General features: G+C 36.5%; 2 protein-coding genes across 5 annotated transcripts in view; one reads left to right on the forward strand and one right to left on the reverse strand.

The window, feature by feature from the left end:
- SUPT3H (SPT3 homolog, SAGA and STAGA complex component) overlaps positions 1-20,474 on the reverse strand; it is a 675,661-nt gene that overhangs the window by 323,606 nt on the left and 331,581 nt on the right. The window lies entirely within an intron of this gene.
- On the forward strand, positions 7,721-8,452 carry LOC122726451 (40S ribosomal protein S3-like). The gene has a single exon (XM_043964165.1). The coding sequence runs from the start codon at positions 7,721-7,723 to the stop codon at positions 8,450-8,452; it is 732 nt and encodes a 243-aa protein (XP_043820100.1).

A 20,474-nucleotide genomic window follows, 5' to 3' on the forward strand; every position in this document is an offset into this window, starting at 1 on the left:
TTTGGGGGTTTACACGTCATAAGGTGAATCTGGGGACAAATTTGGCCTTTTCTGAGTATGTCTCTTTCTGGTTCCCATGGCTAGTTTCAAAATATCTCCATTTTTCATTAGAATTTCTATACCCTTGTCATTTAGTCTAAGGTCCTCATGGCCTCTCTCCCTCTGTTCCCATTATGGGCACTGATTTCTCTGTGTACAAGAACCTAGTATGCCGACTTGTAAGTTATTCATTAACTGGGGTCTAACTCCCTTTTGGAGCTAATATCTGAATTAGAGCTTGGATCTTAGGGTTAACCCCTTTTTGCCTCCTACATCAATACTTGCCCTAATTTGAGGGAAAGTGATTCTGGTGGTAGTGGTTGATGGCAAATAAGTGAAGCCAGAGAAGGAGACTTGGACTCTGGGTACATAACCAGGAAAAGCACTAGGATCATCCTTAACCCTGAGACCCTCATCCTCAGCTCTGTCAGGGAGCATCATCTGAAGTCAATCCACCTGCCAAATGTTTTAATGACCACTTCTAATAAGCTCACAATTTAATGCTGCTTCTCACTTACTGAGTAGACTACAGAAGCCTAAAAACCTGAGATCATTTATAAGGTAAGATGAGACTCCTTTCTTCTACTTGCATGCTTGTTTTTAGAAATGGGATCCCACATGCTGAATGAAATCATGGGTTTGTGTTCCAATAGTCTATAAGAACTTAGGACTAACCAGTTTACATTTTTATGAAGGAAACTGCTATAGCACACTATGGGTTTATATTGGAGTTGCATGTATTTGCATGTGACTGTGTGTGTGCCAAGAGATAGACACCAATTGGAAGATGACCTTAAAATAAACACATGTTAAATTAGAGAAATAAGCTTTTAAAGGAATTTATATTATTACAAAAAATATGTATGTGTAAATTATACCAAAATGAAGACATATTTAATGGATACTTCTCACGTGCCAAACCAAAATATTTTAAGTAATAAGCAAAACCTACACTTTAAAAAAACAAAAATGATATTCACATTTTAGACATTCCCAAAATCTGACTCTACTTTAATATAATTGTTTTCAATTTTAGACTAAATGTAAATGCCATAATTAAGCAAATTTGTGAAATGTGTTCCTATTCTTTCACTCATTCCCAACCCTCACAGGGATAAATGGCACAGCAGGATTGGGATTTGATCCTGCTCAAGTGTAAAATCCTCATGCAAAGTCTGGTCTAAAGTCTATCGACATCTAAAAAAAATAAAATTCCTCAGCCTAACGCTGAAGGCCTTCCTCAGTCTTCTGCCACCCTACCCTTTGCAGCTTTATCTCATGCTATTCCATTCCATTTAATCAAAGTTTCAGCCAAATGGAACTAGGTTCTGCCTTCCCTTCCTGCAAAACAGGTCTTCTACTGTCCCACTTCCATGCCTTTCCATTGTGAGATTTAAAATTGGATATTAGATCATAAATCTCACACCATGGACATTGGTCTCCAAGCCCAGAATGTCCTTAATCCAATTCTCATACCTACTTACTGTAATTCTACCCATAAAGGCACAACTCAAATGCTACCTCCTTTAAAACACTTTAACTGGTCTCCTGACTACGTAATGGGTTTCACTCCCCTTCGATGCACACAGGAGGCTTGGTTCTCTTCTATAATTATCACATTTGATTTTGTATGACAGCTGCATGTGTATCTATCCCCCAAACAGACTGTGAACTCCATGAGGGGAGGGGTCCTGGCTTATTAAATCTTTTTATCTCTTCTACCAACTGGTTTAGGATTCTGTACGTATTAGGTACTTAAAAAAATAATTGCTAAAGTTCAGTTTCAGGACAATATATGGGTATGTCTGCTTATGGTTTCAGGGGCCAATTTAATGAAGAAACAACACTGTTTACACTAAAAAATCAAAATGGAATGGAATGTTGGGGCTAGCACTTGAACTGACCTTCTAGGTATTCTATAACGTGTCTAAAATGGGATAGGGTGGGCAGAGGTAAAGAGTAAATTGTTACATGATAGAAAAAAGAATGAAAAGTTCCAGTATAGGTCAACAACTTTTTTTTTAAAAACTAAAAAGTGAACATGACAAACAGGGAGAACAAAAGAAAAGATTTGTTGTATAGGCAGTAGGAGATTTATTTGCAATGAGTTAACTAAAGCACTCAGTACCAACCATAAGTAGAAATGATTTTGCTACTCAGAACATATCTTGTACAGATGTATCTTGCTTTATGCAGTGTGTTTCTCAAAAGTTGCATGCAAATCAAGTTTTTACAAATCAAATTATATTTGCAAAGTGAAACCATAATGCTCTATTGAAATGTCACTCCAATATTTCAGGGTAGTGTGGCAGTAACACAGTTCATGAAGGCTATATTATGACAGCAGAGGATACATTGTGATAGGCAGCACAGAGTCATAAAGGTTTCATACCAATCCACTTATTTGTTTTTCAAGGATCAGACAAACTAAATTTGGGGAAGCTCAATATTAGAGAATTGGGCAGCAGGTGATGGAATTTTGTTGACTTCAGCAATTCACAAATTCAACTATAAAGAAGTTTTCATTTGTTTAGGTGAGTGGTTAACCAAAAAAAATCATAAATATTTTAAAGTCAGATCAAAGAATTTAGGTCTGAAAAGGCCCTCATTTTTCAGTTAAAGAAACTAAAGGTCAAAAGATGGCTTGTCCAAAGTAACTCAGGTATTGATGAGCTTAGTTTAAAGACAAATCCCTCCCCCCATACCCTAGTCATCAACCACCCCATGTGATAGCTACTTTTGTGTCTTACATATATGGTCTTTTTTCTCATGACTCTAGGAAATTATAAAACCTGTCATTTAGTCAGTTCTAGAATTAGTTTCCATTAAACTGTAGCCTTCTCTGGTTTCCCTTTCACCCCAGTGGAAAGGGGTGAATTCTCCCTGAAAATTCTGTAGGGCATTTTTGTCTTCATCAGTCCCTGCCTTGTATCATACTTACCTATATACATCTCATATCTACCTTCTCCCAGTAGACTTGCAAGCTTTTTGAAGGCCCAGATTTTGTCATTTATCATCTTTTTTATCCCTACCACCTAGCATCATTTAGATGCTTGATAATTATTTGTTGAATTGAATTGTTCTTTCTTTATTGCTGTTTCCCTGGGGACTCTTCTAAGGCTGAAATTACACTATGCAAAGACCATGGAACTGACTGATGATGGAAATAAAGGTAACATTATGCTTCCAGGTGCTTTGAAGAAGACCAGGTGCAGATGAAAATGCCCTCAGCTGAGCACTACCATTTGTTAAGCTGCATAACCAGGAAGAAGTAGCTGGAGAAGATGGAATATCTCATCAGAACTCAAAAGGATTAATTGCAAATGCACATCTTTTGTTTTTATTATGAAATTGTCACCTTGTGGGGCAGCTAGATGGCACAGTGCATAGAGCACCGGCCCTGGAGTCAGGAATACCTGAGCTCAAATCCGGCCTCAGACACTTAACACTTACTAGCTGTGTGACCCTGGGCAAGTCACTTAACCCCAACTGCCGCCCCCCCACACACACACACACAAAAGAAAAGAAATTGTCACCTTGAGTTCTGCCATCAAAACTAATGATCTAACTATAATGTTTACTCTGGTACTAGAGTAAGAAAAGCCTAAAGAGGGTGATTGACAGTGTCAAAAGTTACAGAAAGGTCAAGGAGAATGAGGGTTGAAAAAAAGCCTTTGGGTAAAGCAATTAAGAGATCATTGATTACTATAAAGGGAGTAATCTCAGTGAAATGATGAGATCTGATGTCAGATTGTAAGAGAGGAGAGAAAGTGGAGGTATCTCTCACAATGGCTTTTTATTTATTTTAATTTTAATTAAATTAAAATTTTTTGGTGGGAAAATGAGGGTTAAATGACTTGCCCAGGGTCACACAACTAGTACGCGTCAAGTGTCCGAGGCCGAGTTTGAACTCAGGTCCTCCTGAATCCAGGGCCGGTGCTTTTTCCACTGTACCACCTAACTGCCCCCTCACAATGGCTTTTTAAAAGAGTTTGGAGACAAAGAGCAGAAGATATATAGGCTAGCAGCTAGTGGGGATGGAAGGATTAAGTAAAGGTTTTATGAAGATGGGGGAGATGGCCAGTTTGTAAGAAGTAGAAAAGGAGTCAGTAGACAGGGATTGAAAATAAGTGACAGGGGAAATTACAAAGGAGTCAATTTGTTGGAGAAGATGGGATGAAATGGGATTATTTGAGTAGACAGAAGGGTTAGAGTTTGTAAGAAACAAGGCCATCTTGTGAGAGAGGGATGAAAGAAAAGAGTGGCACAGGGATATAAATGACATGAGATGAGAAAAAAAGGAGCAAGCTCATGGTGAATGGCCTCAATTTTTTCTGTAAAATATGAAGCAAGTTTTTCAACTGAAATAGTAGGGAGAAGAGGAGCCAGGGGAAGCTTGGGAGTGATGAAAAGGTTTAGAAGTGCTGCTATAGAGAATAAAAGAGTTAGCTGATAAGGGAAACGTACCAGTATTGCTTAGCAGAAGTGAAAGACCAGTTGAAGTTGTGTGCCATAAATTTGTAAGGCACCCAATCATAATGGATGTACGATTTTCTCCACCTTCATTCAGCAGTCCATGTATAGGAGGTAAAGCTGCAGATAGTGGAAATAGTCTAAGGCTGAGGCTTGGTAGATTACAAACTGGCAATATGTTAAAGGGTCTAGAAACTCAAGAGAAGAGGACAGTGGAGAGTTGAACTAGTTCACCAAGGAGTCAAGATAGGGAAAAAAGGTGAGAGTGGCTTGTTCAGGGGAGTTAGTCTCGGAGAAAACTGAGGGATTGATGTAATGAAGGATAAAAGATACTGTGGATGAAAAGTATGTTTTGGCAAGGGAAAGCAGAGAATAGGACCATTTGTGGCCAACAGCAAGAAGGAAAGTTTGGCTGGAAAAAAGTAATGACACATACAGCATGAAGAAATGATGCAATGTGTCTTAAAGAGTGTGTAAAGGGGAGTAAGAGTACTAGTGGATCAAAAGGCTTGAAGAACAAGTCAGAGCCAGATTGTGAAGACCTTTAAAACAGATGAGTTTTTATTTGTTCCTAATGATAATAGAGAACCACTGGAATTAGTTGATCAGGGGAGTGACAGGATCAGACATGTATTTTAGCATTATTACTTAGACATGTGGAAGACTGATTAGAGGCAGGGAAACTATTACAAAAGTCCAAGGAAAGGTGAGAAGGGACTGAAATAGAATGGATATAGTGGGGATGGAGTGAAAGGATGGAAGATACATGATTTACTACTAGGCAAATCTCTATAACTATAAGGAAAAATGAAAGGGTAGATCTGCATTAATCTGTAGTGAATTGCTCACACAGTTGAAATCTTAAGTCTGGACCAAAGGAAAAAGGTCCTTTGATTCTATTCTATGACAATAATTATCTATTAGTCCCCTAGTTTTTCAACTACTCTGATTTGAGGCACAACAATGAGGGTAACTATTTTAATTGTAAATATTACAGTCAATATGAAATTAAGAGAAAGATAAGTTAATAGGACACTACATCTCCCAAAAGCAAATTAGTACAAAATGAGATAGGAGAATTAATCAATCTTATTCATTCATAGGTCTACATAAAAGGCATCATGGCATAATGAGGAGAGAGCTGGCCTTGAAGCCAGGAAGGCCTGGGTTCAAGTCGCAACTTTATATGTACTGGCTGTGTGACCTTAGGCAAGTCACTGAATGCTCTCTAAGGATATAAAAAAAATTTGCTGATGTGCATTAGAAGGAATGTCCTCATCCAGCAGTTCTCTATAATGATAAAATCATAGTCTAATCCCTATACCAAGTTATATGTATTTTCCTAGTAAACATTGCATAGCCCCATAAAAAGAAAAAAGAATGGAAATGTTTCCTTGTGAGTTAGGATCACAATGTTTTGTACTGTTGCTATTAGATGTGTTCAATAGAACACACCACTATTCTCCAATAACCCGTTTTGAAAATGGGAAGGCCTTGATTAAGGATAATGGGGAAAGATGTGATTTATTTTTTAATCATAGGAATTCTAAGGAATAGAAATAAAGGTAGATTGCTTGGTGATAATTTGTAACAGGCAGGATCAACAACCAGTTCCATACCAGCTCTCCAAAACACAAGTCCCCCAATCAGATCCTTCCTATGAGGCATCCAAGAGCCAAACAGAAAAGTAAGGACAAAGAGACATTTCTTTAATTCCATGTGTGTGTCTTTTTGGGTGCTTTAGTTGCTTCCAACATTTCAGTACTTACTTCTGGCTACAAACTCTAATGTGGTTAAATTATTCTGGATGCTGTGGTTAAATAATTGGTGTGGTCTTGGTTGCTAGTTACTTTTTTTTTTATTAGCTCTGGCTTTTCAGTCTTTTTCCTACCTCAGGTAATTGACATTACTTTGGAATGGACAGTATGTGACTATCACTTGGTATAAGGCCCTGGATGACTTTTCCTTCTAAAAGAAACAGCTTTTCTTTTTCTTCTACCCACATATCTGACTGGATATTTATATGGTTACTATCACTATAGTTCCAAGGCATTTCTCATAATTATAATTAGAGTGAATTCCAGGCTTGAGGCCTAATATGCACTCTAGTCATCCACTCTGGCACTAGACAGCACATGCAAACACAGACATCATACTGTTTATGTCATCATGATCCAATATTTGACTAGCCCAAATTACCCACTGTGTTTAGGGGAGAAAAAAACTGGAGAAGTTTGGTTAGGTTTGGCTGCTTAGGGCAATGAAATGGTCATAAACACATGTAAATTATCACTGCTCTTGAATTTACACTACTTCCAACCACATACAACTATATGATTTTACCTGCTTCATGCAAAAAGGAAAGACTGACCTCATCAGATGAATATGTAAGACTGATAAATTTGACAAAGAACAAGTTAAGAAGGGATCATCACAGTTATCATGAGGACAGCAAATTCAAACTTGTTTGGAATAGAGCAGTGACAATTTATCCTCACCTGTTTTTTTTTAAATACTCTTTCTTTTCTGCCCCTGGCCTACAAAGTATTGCAATAACAATTGGTTAATCAATTATTTTGTACAGAATTCTATTTTAGACACTTGGGAAGATAAAAAAATAGATAAGCTAAATTATCTAATGATGGATCTTTCAGACTAGTAGATGTTTTCTTTTAAAATGGTTCCTTAGGGCAACTAGGTGGCACAGTGGTTAAAGCACCAGCCCTGGATTCAGGAGGACCAGAGTTCAAATCTGGCCTCAGGCACTTGATATTTACTAGCTGTGTGACCCTGGGCAAATCACTTAACCCTCATTGCCCCGCAAAAAAAAAAAAAAAAGAGTTCCTTAAATGGGAAATACACACACACACACACACACACACACACACACGCCCGCATGCACACACATATATTTGTACCTTTGGAGGATTTTCAGAATACATCCCTGAAGTTAAATAGAGATATCATGGGATAATCATAAAACTAAGGTTATAAATTAATAACAACAATAATATTTTATATTTGTATGTTTGCAAAATATTTTAGAGACATTATATCATTTTATCCTCAACAATCCAGCTTTGTTGAAAAGTACAGATATTATTGTTCCCATTTCAAAGATGAAGAAACTGATGCTTAAAGAGGATAAATGACTTGCACATGCTCACATAGGTAATAAGTATCTGAGACACTTTCCTGTCGGTGCAAGATGGCGGTGCAGATCTCCAAGAAGAGGAAGTTTGTTGCTGATGGCATCTTTAAAGCAGAACTGAATAAGTTTCTCACCAGGGAGCTGGCTGAGGATGGCTATTCTGGGGTAGAGGTTCGAGTTATCCCAACCAGGACGGAAATCATCATCTTGGCTACCAGGACTCAGAATGTCCTTGGGGAGAAGGGTCGTTGGATTCATGAACTGACAGCTGTAGTACAGAAGAGGTTTGGCTTCCCCGAAGGCAGTGTAGAGCTGTACGCCAAGAAGGTGGCCACCAGAGGTCTCTGTGCTATTGCTCAGGCCAAGTCCCTGCGTTACAAGCTCCTGGGAGGCCTTGCTGTGCGTAGAGCCTGCTATGGTGTCCTCCGCTTCATTACAGAGAGTGGAGCAAAGGGATGTGAGGTGGTGGTGTCTGGTAAACTCAGAGGCCAGAGGGCCAAGTCCATGAAGTTTGTGGATGGTCTGATGATCCACAGGAGAGACCCCAACAACTACTACATCGACACAGCTGTGCACCACATCCTCCTCAGACAGGGTGTTTTGGGAATTAAAGTCAAAATCATGTTGCCCTGGGACCCAAGTGGCAAGATTGGCCTCAAGAAGCCCCTGCCTGATCATGTGAGCATCATAGAGCCCAAGGATGAGATTCTTCCTACTATCCCCATCTCAGATCAGAAGAGTAGGAAGGCAGAGCAACCTTCTATGCCCCAGCCAGTGCCCACTGCATAACAGGAAGGACTCTGTGACATCTGGAATGGTGTGTCCAAAGCTCTTCTATAAAGATCTTTAATAAAATCTTTTTCAAAAAAAGAAAAGTATCTGAGACAGAATTAGAAAGTAGGTCTTCCCAACTTCAAGTCCAGGCTTCTTTCCATTATATAAGGATGCCTCCTCCCATAGATTTATAGAGCAATATTCCAATTCATGAAAAGGTAATGTAGCAAAATATAAAACAAAACAAAACCCTAAATAAATAATTGACTTATCAAAAACCTTAATTCATGGTTTTTCATATTGTTAATAAAACATGGAAACTGCTTATGGAAAAATGGCAGACTACTAGGATGCTGTGGAGCTAGGAAAGCAGAGACCCACCATAGGCCTTCTGCAATATAGGAAAGTTTTCTCCATAGCTCCCATCCTCAAAAGAACAACTGAGAAAGGTAAGCAAATGACTGTGATTCATTGGGAGTATTTAGGAAGACTGGGAAGTACAAAGATTGCAGAACAGGTAACCCAATCACTGTGACCAGTGTTGCTGTAGTAAATGCTTTAGGAGATAAGCTGAAGACAATTAGGTATGAGATTCAATTAGTGAAATGGAAGGGAAAAGTGGGCCTTGGGGTGCTTACCCCATATAATCATCAAAGTATGTGGGGGTATTCAAACATGTTTGAGCTGGGGTGTATAATGATTGGAATGACGCCACCTACCGGAGACATACTATAGGAAAGCTCCATCATGAGGAGAATGCCTCAGAGGGCAAGGTCATGTGGCTTTTCCTTGGCGTCAGGAAGTGACATTTGCTCATGGGTACTGTCTATCAAGGCTTCCAGCCAATCAACTTGAGGAGCCTCCCATTTTCTGGGAGGGGACAGAAAGGAGGAAGGAGGGCCTGCGTGGAGAGCTCTGTTGCTTTTTGGTTCCTGATTTCACCGTGGTGGGAGAGAGAGAGAGAGAGAGAGAGAGAGAGAGAGAGAGAGAGAGAGAGAGAGAGAGAGAGAGAGAGAGAAAGAGAGAGAGAGAGAGAGAGAGAGAGAGAGAGAGACTCCAGAGGACTTCACAGGAAAATTGAGGAAAGATAGGATTGCCAGGCTGTTGGAATTCTGTTCTCAATCTTTCTCTATCTTTCAATAAACCCTTAAAAAAACCTAAACTTGTTTTATCAGTGATTTTAGTCAGTTTTCCCCAAAACTGGGGAAACAGATTAGAATCCACTTTTAGAATTTTAAATTACACAGATGCATGGCTTGGTTGCACTGTGAATGATAATATGGGAAAGAATTAATTTTGATTTTGTCTACCACTGCTTATTTGGTATCATATCAGCTAAGCTTGTTTATTATCCCTATCCTAGAAGAAGAATATCTGGGGGTAGGGGCCTTACAGTTACAAAAACAATACAATGAAAACATCTTTCCCTTCTCTTTTCAATTTTGATTACAGAGGTGAAAAGAGCTTAATAGAGAAACAGTCAGCTGAGCTTTCCCAACATTCCTCTCCAAACAAACTTAAAATGAGGCCTCAAGCCTGGAGTGTTAGACCCAACAAAAAGAAAAACTGAGACATTTCTCCAGACTGAGAAAACTTAGGAGGTCAGAAAAAGGGATTTATGGCATGAGGGTGGGGGTTGATCCAAAGCTCACTGGATGAAATACCCATGGTGGGACCAGGAGGTGGTGGCAGAAGCAACAACAGCGTTGAGAACTCTCAAAACAGAGGCAATAAGGGGACCTCTCAACTAGTTAGAAAAAGATAATAGAGTACCCCACTGCTAGCACTGGACATGGGACCAGATACTGTTTGACAATTCTATTGCCTGTACTTACACTTCTGGGTCATAGTTCAAGGACTGAGAGGAGCACTTTCAGTCAGGATAGAGAAGCCCTAAAGGACAATATCCTTTTTGGTTCAAAGGAGTCAGGGACCCTGAGGAATAGTATCTATTGAGGGAATGGGGGCCTTTCCTGGATAAGGAAGCAAAGAGCATAGACCAGGAGAACAGTGAGCATACCTCTCCTCAAAACACAGCACCAAAAACTTCCAAACACCCACAACCATCTCTGAAAAGAGCAGTGCAAAAAAGTCTGAAGCTTGAGACAGTGCCCCACCTACCACCATACCAAAAATAGAGCTCAACTTTAACATATAGTTCAATATTGAAAAATAGGCTAGAAAACGTGCAAACAACAACAAAAGAAGAAACTAAGCATAAAAAGTCACTATGATGACAGGGGAAGTTCAAGACAAAAACTCAGAAGACAATAAAGTCAAAACAGCTAGAAACAAAGCCTAAAATGGGAAAAACCCGTGAATTGAACACAAATCCAACAAGAATTCCTGGAAAAGCTAAAAAATTATTTTCAAAATTGAAGAAGAGTATTAGAGGGAAAATTAGGCAAATAAATGAAAGCAAAGGAAGAAAATTATTAAAAGACAATTCACAACTTGGTAAAAGAGGAATAAAAAAATCCTGTAGAAAATGATTTTTAAAAACAGAATTAGTCACAATGAACACATATAAAACTTCACTGATAAAAATAATTCCTTAAAAACCAGAATTACCAAATGAAAAAAGAGGTACAAAAGCTCACTAATAAAAATAACTTCTTAAAAATTAGAATTGGGCAAGTGGAAGCTAATAACTCTATGAAATATTAAGAAAAAATAAAATAAAATCAACAGAATTAAGAAATACAAAAAAATATAACATATGTCATCAAAAAACAACTAACCTGAAAAATAGATATGAGAGATAATTTAAGAATTCTTGGATTACCTAAAAGACCTGATCCATAGCCTAGACATCATATAATAATATAATAATTATCAAGGAAAACTGCCTTGATATCCTACAACAAGAGGGTAAAATAGAAATTGAAAGAATCTACTAATCACTACCTGGAAGAAATCCCAAAATGAAAACTCCCTGGAGTATCACCAAATCCCAGAGGTCCAGCACCCAGAAAGAAACCATCCTTTATTTTTAAATAGTATTTTATTTTATTTTTTTCTAATTACATGTAAAAAATTCACCATTCATTTTTGCAAGATTTTGATTTCCAAATTTTTTCCCTACCTTCCCCCTCTCAAAGCCAGAAAGTAATCTGATAAAGATTATACATTATAATCATGTTAAACATTTCCACATCAGTCATGTTGGGAGAGAAGAATCAGAACAAAAGGGAAAAAACACAAGAAAACATTCAAATTCTGTGAAGTCCCATTCAGGATCACACAAGATTTAGAAGCTACCAGATTAAAGAAGCAGAGGGTTTGGAAGGCAAAAAATCTGGTATTAAAAGCAAGAATAACCTACCCAGCAAAACTAAGTATAATCCTTGAGGGTGGGAAATAGACAATGAAATAGATGACTTTCAAGTATTCCTGATGAAAAGATCAGAGCTAAATAGAAAATATGACTTTCAAATATAAGACAAGAGACCTATAAAATGATAAACTTTCATAAAGATCTCACTAAGGTTAAATTGTTACCTTTCTATATGGGAAAATGATACATGTAGCTTCTAAGAACTGAGGGCAGTTAAAAGAATTCTACATAGAAAGAGGGTATGGGAGTGAGTCAATAATATTGGGATAATGGGGAAATTATCTCACATAAAAATGGTGTATAAGAAAGAGCTTTTGCAGTAAATGGAAAATGATGAGGAGGGGTGGCAGCAGGCAATGCTTGAACTTCACACATGTAAATTTGTTCAAAGAGATTAGTGTATACACACACACACACATACATGATTGGTAATAGAAATCTATCATACCTGACAGGGAATAGGAGGGGAAGGGGATAAGAGAAATGAAGGGTGGGTAAAGGAAAGCAGTAGTCAGAAGCAAAACACACTTTAGAGGAAGGACAGGATAAAAAAAGAAAATACACAGTTAATAATCATAACCATAAATGGGAATGGTATGAACTCAACCATAAAATGGAAACAGCAGAATGAATTAGAAACCAGAATCCAACAATATGTTGTTTACAAGAATCACACTTGAAAGAGAGGGGATACATACAGAGTTAAAAGTAGGGGCTGGAGCAGAATCTATTGTGCTTTACCTGAAGTAAAAAATGCAGGGGGAGCAGACAAAGCAAAAGCAAAAATAGGCCTAATTAAAAGGAATAAACAGTCAAACTATATCTTGTTAAAAGGAATCATAGTGGGCAGCTAGGTGGTGCAGTGGATAAAGCACTGGCCCTGGATTCAGGAGGACCTGAGTTCAAATCTGGCCTCGGACACTTGACTTTTACTAGCTGTGTGACCCTGGGCAAGTCACTTAACCCTCATTGCTCAATTGAATGAATGAATGAATGAATGAATGAATGAGAAATGAATAAGTAATATTAATGAAAAATTAATTGAATATCAATGAACAAATCAATTGAATATTAATGAATAAATAAGTAAATGGAATCATAGACAATGAAGTAATATCAGTACCAAACACATATGCACTAAATGATATAGCATTCAAATTATTAAAGGAAAAGTTAAATGAATCATAGAAATATATAGTAAAACTATACTAGTGGAGGACCTCAACTTTCCTCTCTCAGAGCTAGATATGTCTAACAATTATATAAATCAGAAAGAAGTCAAGAAAAATAATAGAATCTTAGAAATGTTAGATATAATAGACCTCTGGAGAAAACTGAACACAAATAGAAAGGAATATGCCATTTTTCTCAGCTGTACATGGCACCTTCACAAAAACTGACCATGTATGAGAGCCTAACAACCCCACACCCAAATGCAAGGCAGAAATATTAAATGCACCCTTTTCAGACCATAATACAATAAAAATTACATTAGTAAAGGGCCATAGAAGCATAGATTAAAAATTAATTAGAAACTAAATAATCTAATCCTAAAGGACAGTACAGAAGCTAAAGAACTAATTAGTCTAGCTATAGTAATTAATCTTGAAATCTATGGTTCAGCAAGACCAAAATAAACAGATGTTCTAGCTGCTATGCAGAATCCAGATATAACATTAGGAACAACAACCACATATTCCCTCAAAGCCCAACCCATTATCCATATGGTAAGGAATGGGAGGTGGGAAGGGGAGGATTCTCTCTATATAAATCACAGAGAAAGAACATGAAAATAAGAGAACAATAAGAACAACATCCCAGCTATCTTGAAGATGCTTTCAGTGAGCACATGGAAGACAAGCTTCAGAACCTAGACCCAACTTTTCTTTCTAACTTCCCCTTCCCACACTTTATGGTATAGCTAAGTCACTTGCTTAATGATCCTAACACCTGATGCTCTGGTTCCAATTTCCTTGTCTTTGTGCTACATACCTCCCCAGTTCTCCTCAACTCTGACTCACAGAATTCTTTATTTACTTCAAGATGTACCTCAAGCAGCATTTTGATGGGGCTCCCATGATCCACATCCCACCTCCCCCAATTGCTAGTGCCCTTGCCCCTAAACTACAATATATTTTATATATATCTACCTTCCTCCTCAACTCTGACTTTAGGGTCTGTGCGAGTTATTGTTCTCTTGGTTACTTAATTTGAGTTTTCTCGGTCCCTGCATATGCTGCTTTTCTTCTTATAGCCTGGGTTTTACTCTGGACAAAGAGCAATACTCTTTGTGATAGCCTGGTCTTCACTTGGTGAATATTTACTCAATTTTCATGAATGCTCTACTTCTTTGTTTTGTGACATGGTTATGCATTCTATTCTTTTTCTTTATTTCCTTTTGGTAGTATATTTAACACCATGTTCTTTTTTAAAAAAAAACAACACACCATGTTCTAATGAATAATATCAGTAACATAGCACTATTTAGAGGATGGTTAATTTACATATAACCTGAAACACGAGCCAAAATGCCACCCAAAACTTTTTCAGTATTTTGAAGGGAGGCAAATTAAAGACTGTATAAAATGTGACAAACTTAACAAGTCAGTCTTGTAGAATAGAAGCTGTGTTCCTTCAAATGTGAATTACAATGAGAATAAAAATTTTCCCACTGACTTCCATTAGGAAATAGGAGATGAATCCCAATGGATGATAAGCAACCAAGAGAAAACGAGTTTTGGGGCAAAGGGGTTTAAAATCGTTCATTGATGTACACTATAAGTAGTATCTGTTGCAAGGTCTAACACCTAACTAGTCCTTTCACAATATACTTTTTCTTATAACCTTCTATTTATTTCACCAGCTCTATCCAGGATTCCCTTCCACTATCACACAGCCTCTCTGGATCATAGAAATATTGTTCAAGATTAGGAAGGGCCCCCTGCCCTCCCCCTTCAACTTCATGTCACCTTCCACTATTGTGGTGTTTCTCCCCCTTTTAACCTCAGGAGTCACAAGAGTCAATCCACAAATATCAATCTTGGCCAATAAGTTCAGCCATGTAACTAATCCACGCTGTACTATAATCTGAAAAGTCTTAACATTCAAGACATTTGACTAGATAGAAAGACAAACAGGCAGACAGACACTATGATAAATAGTGGGGATATATAGAAACATGAGGACAAGTTATGCATAGCATAGTGTAGAGATACCATGAAGGCCTAGTTCCTGGCAGAGCTGAGAGTATCAGATGGCAAAGGTTAAGGCTATGGCTAGGAAAAGGAGAGATGAAGATAATGTCAAGAAGAAAGGCAGCAGAGTGAGGAGCTAGCCAGGAAGTAAAATGAGTTAGCTCTCTACTTGATGAATATTGGAAAGGCTGAATTTTGGCATGCCAAGATCAAGTTTATTTATACTTAAGTGTTAACATTTTTGAAAAGAAGGGGCAGAAAAGGAAACTAGATCTGTGATTTCATTGGTAAAGAGTGGATAAACTCCCTCTACCAATGCAGATGAGCAATTGTGCTGTAGTTTCCAGTCTTTGAGAGTTTTCTGGAAGTTAAGGGACTTGCCCAGGTTCAGATATTCAGAATATGTCAAAGGCAAGAATTAAGTCCAAGTTTTCCTGACTTTATGGATTATTTTTTAGTAAATATAACACAGTGAATTCTAGTAATAAAATTACTAGTAAACATCTTTGTTCAACTGGCTAATTAATTTGCTTTTAACACAACTAAACAATAAAGTGTAATTTTTTAATGATATTGTTCCAGTTTTTGTATGTGTGATGTACTCCATTTAAGCACCCAATTTATAAGATATTAAAAATGCCAAAATAGTGGTGGGCTACATAGTAACAGGCAATGACATTACAGTTATTCTGAATTATGATGTTAATAGATTTCTGGGGCTACATAATGTTAAAATGTCTCTTTCTTCATAGAAACTGCAAATTCTTTCCAGGAAAAAAAAAATAACAAGTCACAGAATCCTCTCTTAAGAATTACTGCCATTCGAGATACTTAAACTACTATTGCTAATAAACTTCTAGGAGAAATAAAAGGAAATAAGAAAAAAATGAAGCAATGTAATTTTATCATCCTTTAGCACATACTTTAGATTGCCTAACATGGCCCCAAAAGTCATCACTGAGCTAAAATGAAGCATTCCTTTATCAAATTTATCATTTACTTTAAACTTCTTTGAAATATCTTTTAAAAGAAAGCACTTGGTACTAGTTAATATAGTACTATTATTTCTGTACATAACATCTCATATTGTGTGAATGGATTTCCAGGATTGAATTTGCTCCATGAAGCATAAAAATGGTTTCATTTTCACATAAAATAAGTCTAGCAAGTAAACTTGTAAATTTTAAAATAAGGGAAAACTATACAAAGCTGTTGTAATTCAAACATTAAATTTACAAATAGTCATGCTTGCCAAAAGGAAAGATGCATAATCTAATCCAGTCATACATCATAATATATTCCATTTGCTCCTGAACAAAAGGCTTCATTCAGTTCGAATCAGGAAGTATACAAGACAATTGCTTTTCTAGAATATGCAGACTGGACAGCGATCAGTCATTTTCATTCTGAGTAAAATAAGGAAAAATTTATTTCCAGTCTCAACAATGTTCCTAAGGAACAAAGGAATTAACAAGCCCAGAAGAAAAGGATTTTCAGTTTGTTCTCCAAAGAACATGATGAAAAAATGATGAGAAATGAGGAGGATGTCAAAATACAATGATATTAACATAATTTTTAATGTGGAATGTGTACCCTGTATTTATTAGACTACCCCTGAAAGGTTGTACTTTGGATTATGTCTTATGAATTCTGAACTTTGGTATTTAAAAATATTTATTTTTGTAGCAGTTTAAACAGCCTCATTTAAAAAACATATTCAATAAGCTTCCAATTTACAAGGTACTGTGCAAAGCTAAGTCATTGCCCCTTCCTCTAGAAGCTTACAATCATTGAGGCAAAAAGCTATTTCAACAGGTAAACATGTGATTAGAAAGACAAATATATCTTATCCACCTAAACAAGATATACTTATTTATAAGATATAAATGTTTATCATATATCTATATATGTATATGTGATATAATACAACCATATATTTAAATAATTTTACTAATACACACCTGCTTATCAACAGAGAACTCTATCTGGGAGAAAAACAAACCAAAAAAACTGCACTTCTTTTCTTTATTTTTAACATTTTTATTGAAAGTTTTGAGTTCCAAATTCTGTGCCTCCCTCCCTTTCCTCCCTTCTCCCTGAGAGAGTAAGCAATTAGTTACAGGTTATACATGTGGAATTATATAAACATTTCCATATTAGTCATTTTGTACAAGAAGACTTGAATAAAAGAAAGTAAAAAATAGCATGCTTCAGTTTGTGTTCAATCAATGTCAGTTCTTTCTCTGGAGGTGGACAGTATGCTTCATCATTAGTCTTTAAGATTGTCTTGGATCATTGTATTGCTGAGAATAGCTAAGTCATTCATAATTCTTCATCAAACAATATTGCTGTTACTGTGTACAATGTTCTCCTGGTTCTGTTCACTTCACTATGCATCAACTCATGTAAGTTTTTCTGAAATTATACTGCTTGTCATTTCTTATAGAAAAATAATATTCCATTATAATCATATACCACAGCTTGTTTAACCATTACCCCAATCAATGGGCATCCCTTTGATGTCCAATTCTTAGCCACCACAAAAAGAGCTGCTATAAATATTTTTCTAGGTATGGGTCCTTTTCCCTTTTTGGGGGGATGTCTTTGGGATATAGACCTAGCAGTGGTATTGCTGAATCAAAGGGTATGTACAGTTTTGTAGCCCTTTGGGCATAGTTCCAAATTATTCTCCGATTTACAACTCTACCAACAGTGTATTAGTGTCTTAGTTTTCCCACATATCCTCCAACATCCGACAGTTTCCTTTTTTGTCATATTAGCCAATTTGATAGGTGTGAGGTGGTACCTCAGAATTTTTTTATTTTTATTTCTCTAATTACTAATGATTTTGAACTTTTTTTCTTATGGCTATTGATAACTTACATTTCTTCCTCTAAAAACTTTATTCACATCTTTTTATCAAGTGGGAAATGCTCCTATAAATTTGAATCAGCTTTTTTTATATTTTAGAAATAAGACCTTTATCAGAGAATCTTACTGCAAACATCTATATCCCAATTTCCTGCCTCACTTCTAATTTTAACAACGTTGATTTTGTTTGTGCAAAACAAATCTAATGTTATGTGGTCAAAATTGTCCATTTTACTTCTTATGAAATTTTTTTATCTGCTTCTCCATTCATAGATTTGATATGTATTTTCTGTCATACTCCTGTAATCTGTTTATGTTGTCTTGTGAAATATTGGTCTATACCTAGCTTCTATCAGATTGCATTCCAGTGCCTCCATCCCCAGTTTTTTTAGTGAGTTCTTGCCCCAATAGTTGGGACTATTATTACATTTATCAAACACAAGGCTTACTGAGCTTGTTTCCTTTTGTATATTGTATACTAATCTGCTCCATTAATCAACCTCTCTATTTCTTACCTGGTACCAAATTGTTTTGATGACTAAGGAGCTGTAGTATAATATGAGATCTAGTACTGCTAATTTCCCTTCCTTCCTGTTTTCTAAATTGATTCCCTTGATATTATTGGCCTTTTGATTCTCTAGATTAGTTTTATTATTTTCCCTAATTATATAAAGTAATTCTTTGGTAATCCAATTGATATGGCCCTGCATAAGTAGTGCTAACTAACTGCATTAGTTAGCATTGTCATTTTTATTTTATCTCAGCCTACTTAAGAACAATTAATATTTTTCCAACTATTTACATCTATCTTTATTTGGATGGAGTATTTTGTAATCATCTTTATATATTTCCTCTGTGTGTGTTAGCTAGTAGACTTGCAAGTATTTACTACTGTCTGTAATTATTATTATTATTTTTTTTTTCAGGGCAATGAGGGTTAAGTGACTTGCCCAGGGTCACACAGCTAGTTAAGTGTCAAGTGTCTGAGACTGGATTTGAACTCAGGTCCTCCTGAATCCAAGGCAAGTGCTTCATCCACTGCACCACCTAGCTGCCCCTATCTGTAATTATTTTAAGTAGAATTTATCTATTTTTTTTCTGGAAGTCCCATACATTCTTTAAAACAAAGTTATTTAGGGGCAGCTAGGTGGCGCAGTGGATAAAGCACTGGCCCTGGATTCAGGAGTACCTGAGTTCAAATCTGGCCTCAGACACTTGACACTTACTAGCTGTGTGACCCTGGGCAAGTCACTTAACCCCCATTGCCCCGCAAAAAAAAACCCCAAAAAACAAAAACCAAACAAAAATAAATAAAGTTATTTAATTTTTAATCTGTTTTTCAAAGGCCATTTGTTAAATATAGGGGGTTTTGCACTGTGGTCAGTAAAAGAGACACTTAATATGTCTGCTTTTCTGCATTTGCTTATTAGATTTTTATGCCCTAATACATAAGGTGCCATGCATAGCTGAGTGTAAGTATAATCCTTTATATTCCCACTGAATAGCCTCCAGAGAGCTATCATATCTTACTTTTCTAAAATTGTATTCCGGTCCTTCATTTCTTAATTTTTTCCTTTTTAATTATATTTATCTAACTCACAGAGATGTAAATTGGGGTCCCTTCTATTATAGTTTTATTCTCTATTTTTCCCTGTAATTCATATAAGTTTTCCTTTAAGAGTTGAAATGCTATGCGTCTTTTTTGCATATATTTAGTATTGCTATTAATTTATTGCCTATGGGGAATTTCAGCAATATACATTTTCCTGTCTATCCTTTTAATTAGGTATATTTTTACTGTTGTTTTGTCTGAGATCATGTTTGCTACATCTGTCTTTTTTATTTCAGCTGAAGCATAACAGATTCTGCTCCAGGCCCTTATTTTAACCATCTTTCTGCTTCAAACATATTGTATTTTAGCTTCTAATCCATTTTACTATCCTCTTCTACTTAATGAGTGTGTTCACTCCATTAACACTCACAGCTATAATCACTAATTGTGTATTTTCCTCTACCCTATCTTTTATGCTTTTCCTTCTCTGCTCTTTAAAATTTGTTTACTTCTAATGAATACACTCCTAAATCTATTTACCCTTTTTTCTTTCTCCTTTCTTTAACTCTTTTGTCTCCTGTTTTTCCATTATAGGAAACATTTCTCTGTACCCAACCATGTGTTTGTATGCATGTGTATGTATGGATGCTTCCTTTTTTTTTTTTTGACAAGTACAGATAAAAGTGAAGTTCAACTTCACCCTCCCTGCCCATGTTCTCTTTGTCAAATAAACTTCTGCTTGTGTATCCCATATATGTGAGATTATTTTATCCATTATTCCTTTCCCTTCCCCTCTCTTACCATATTCCTCTCTTTTAAGATTAACAAAATATAGCAGAATCCCTCCCAGGCCTTCTAATTAGACTCTTTCTCTGACCTCTGATTATAGTGTTCTGAGGGGATACATGTACTAACTCCCTATGTAAGAATATAAGCAACTGTTTAACGTTCTTTACTCCTGTATGACTGCTCACTCATATTTATATTTTTATGTTTCTCTTGACTCCTTTGTTGGTACGTCAGATTTTCTACTTAGCTCTGATCTTTTCATGTAGAATGATCAAAAGTCCCTTATAATTCATT

Source organism: Dromiciops gliroides, chromosome 4 (assembly GCF_019393635.1).
Source record: "Dromiciops gliroides isolate mDroGli1 chromosome 4, mDroGli1.pri, whole genome shotgun sequence".
In the NCBI taxonomy this organism is placed as follows: Eukaryota; Metazoa; Chordata; class Mammalia; order Microbiotheria; family Microbiotheriidae; genus Dromiciops; species Dromiciops gliroides.

Excerpts from the sequence above, each read along its gene's own strand:
- LOC122726451 (XM_043964165.1), top strand. The coding sequence starts at position 7,721 with ATGGCGGTGCAGATCTCCAAGAAGAGGAAGTTTGTTGCTGATGGCATC.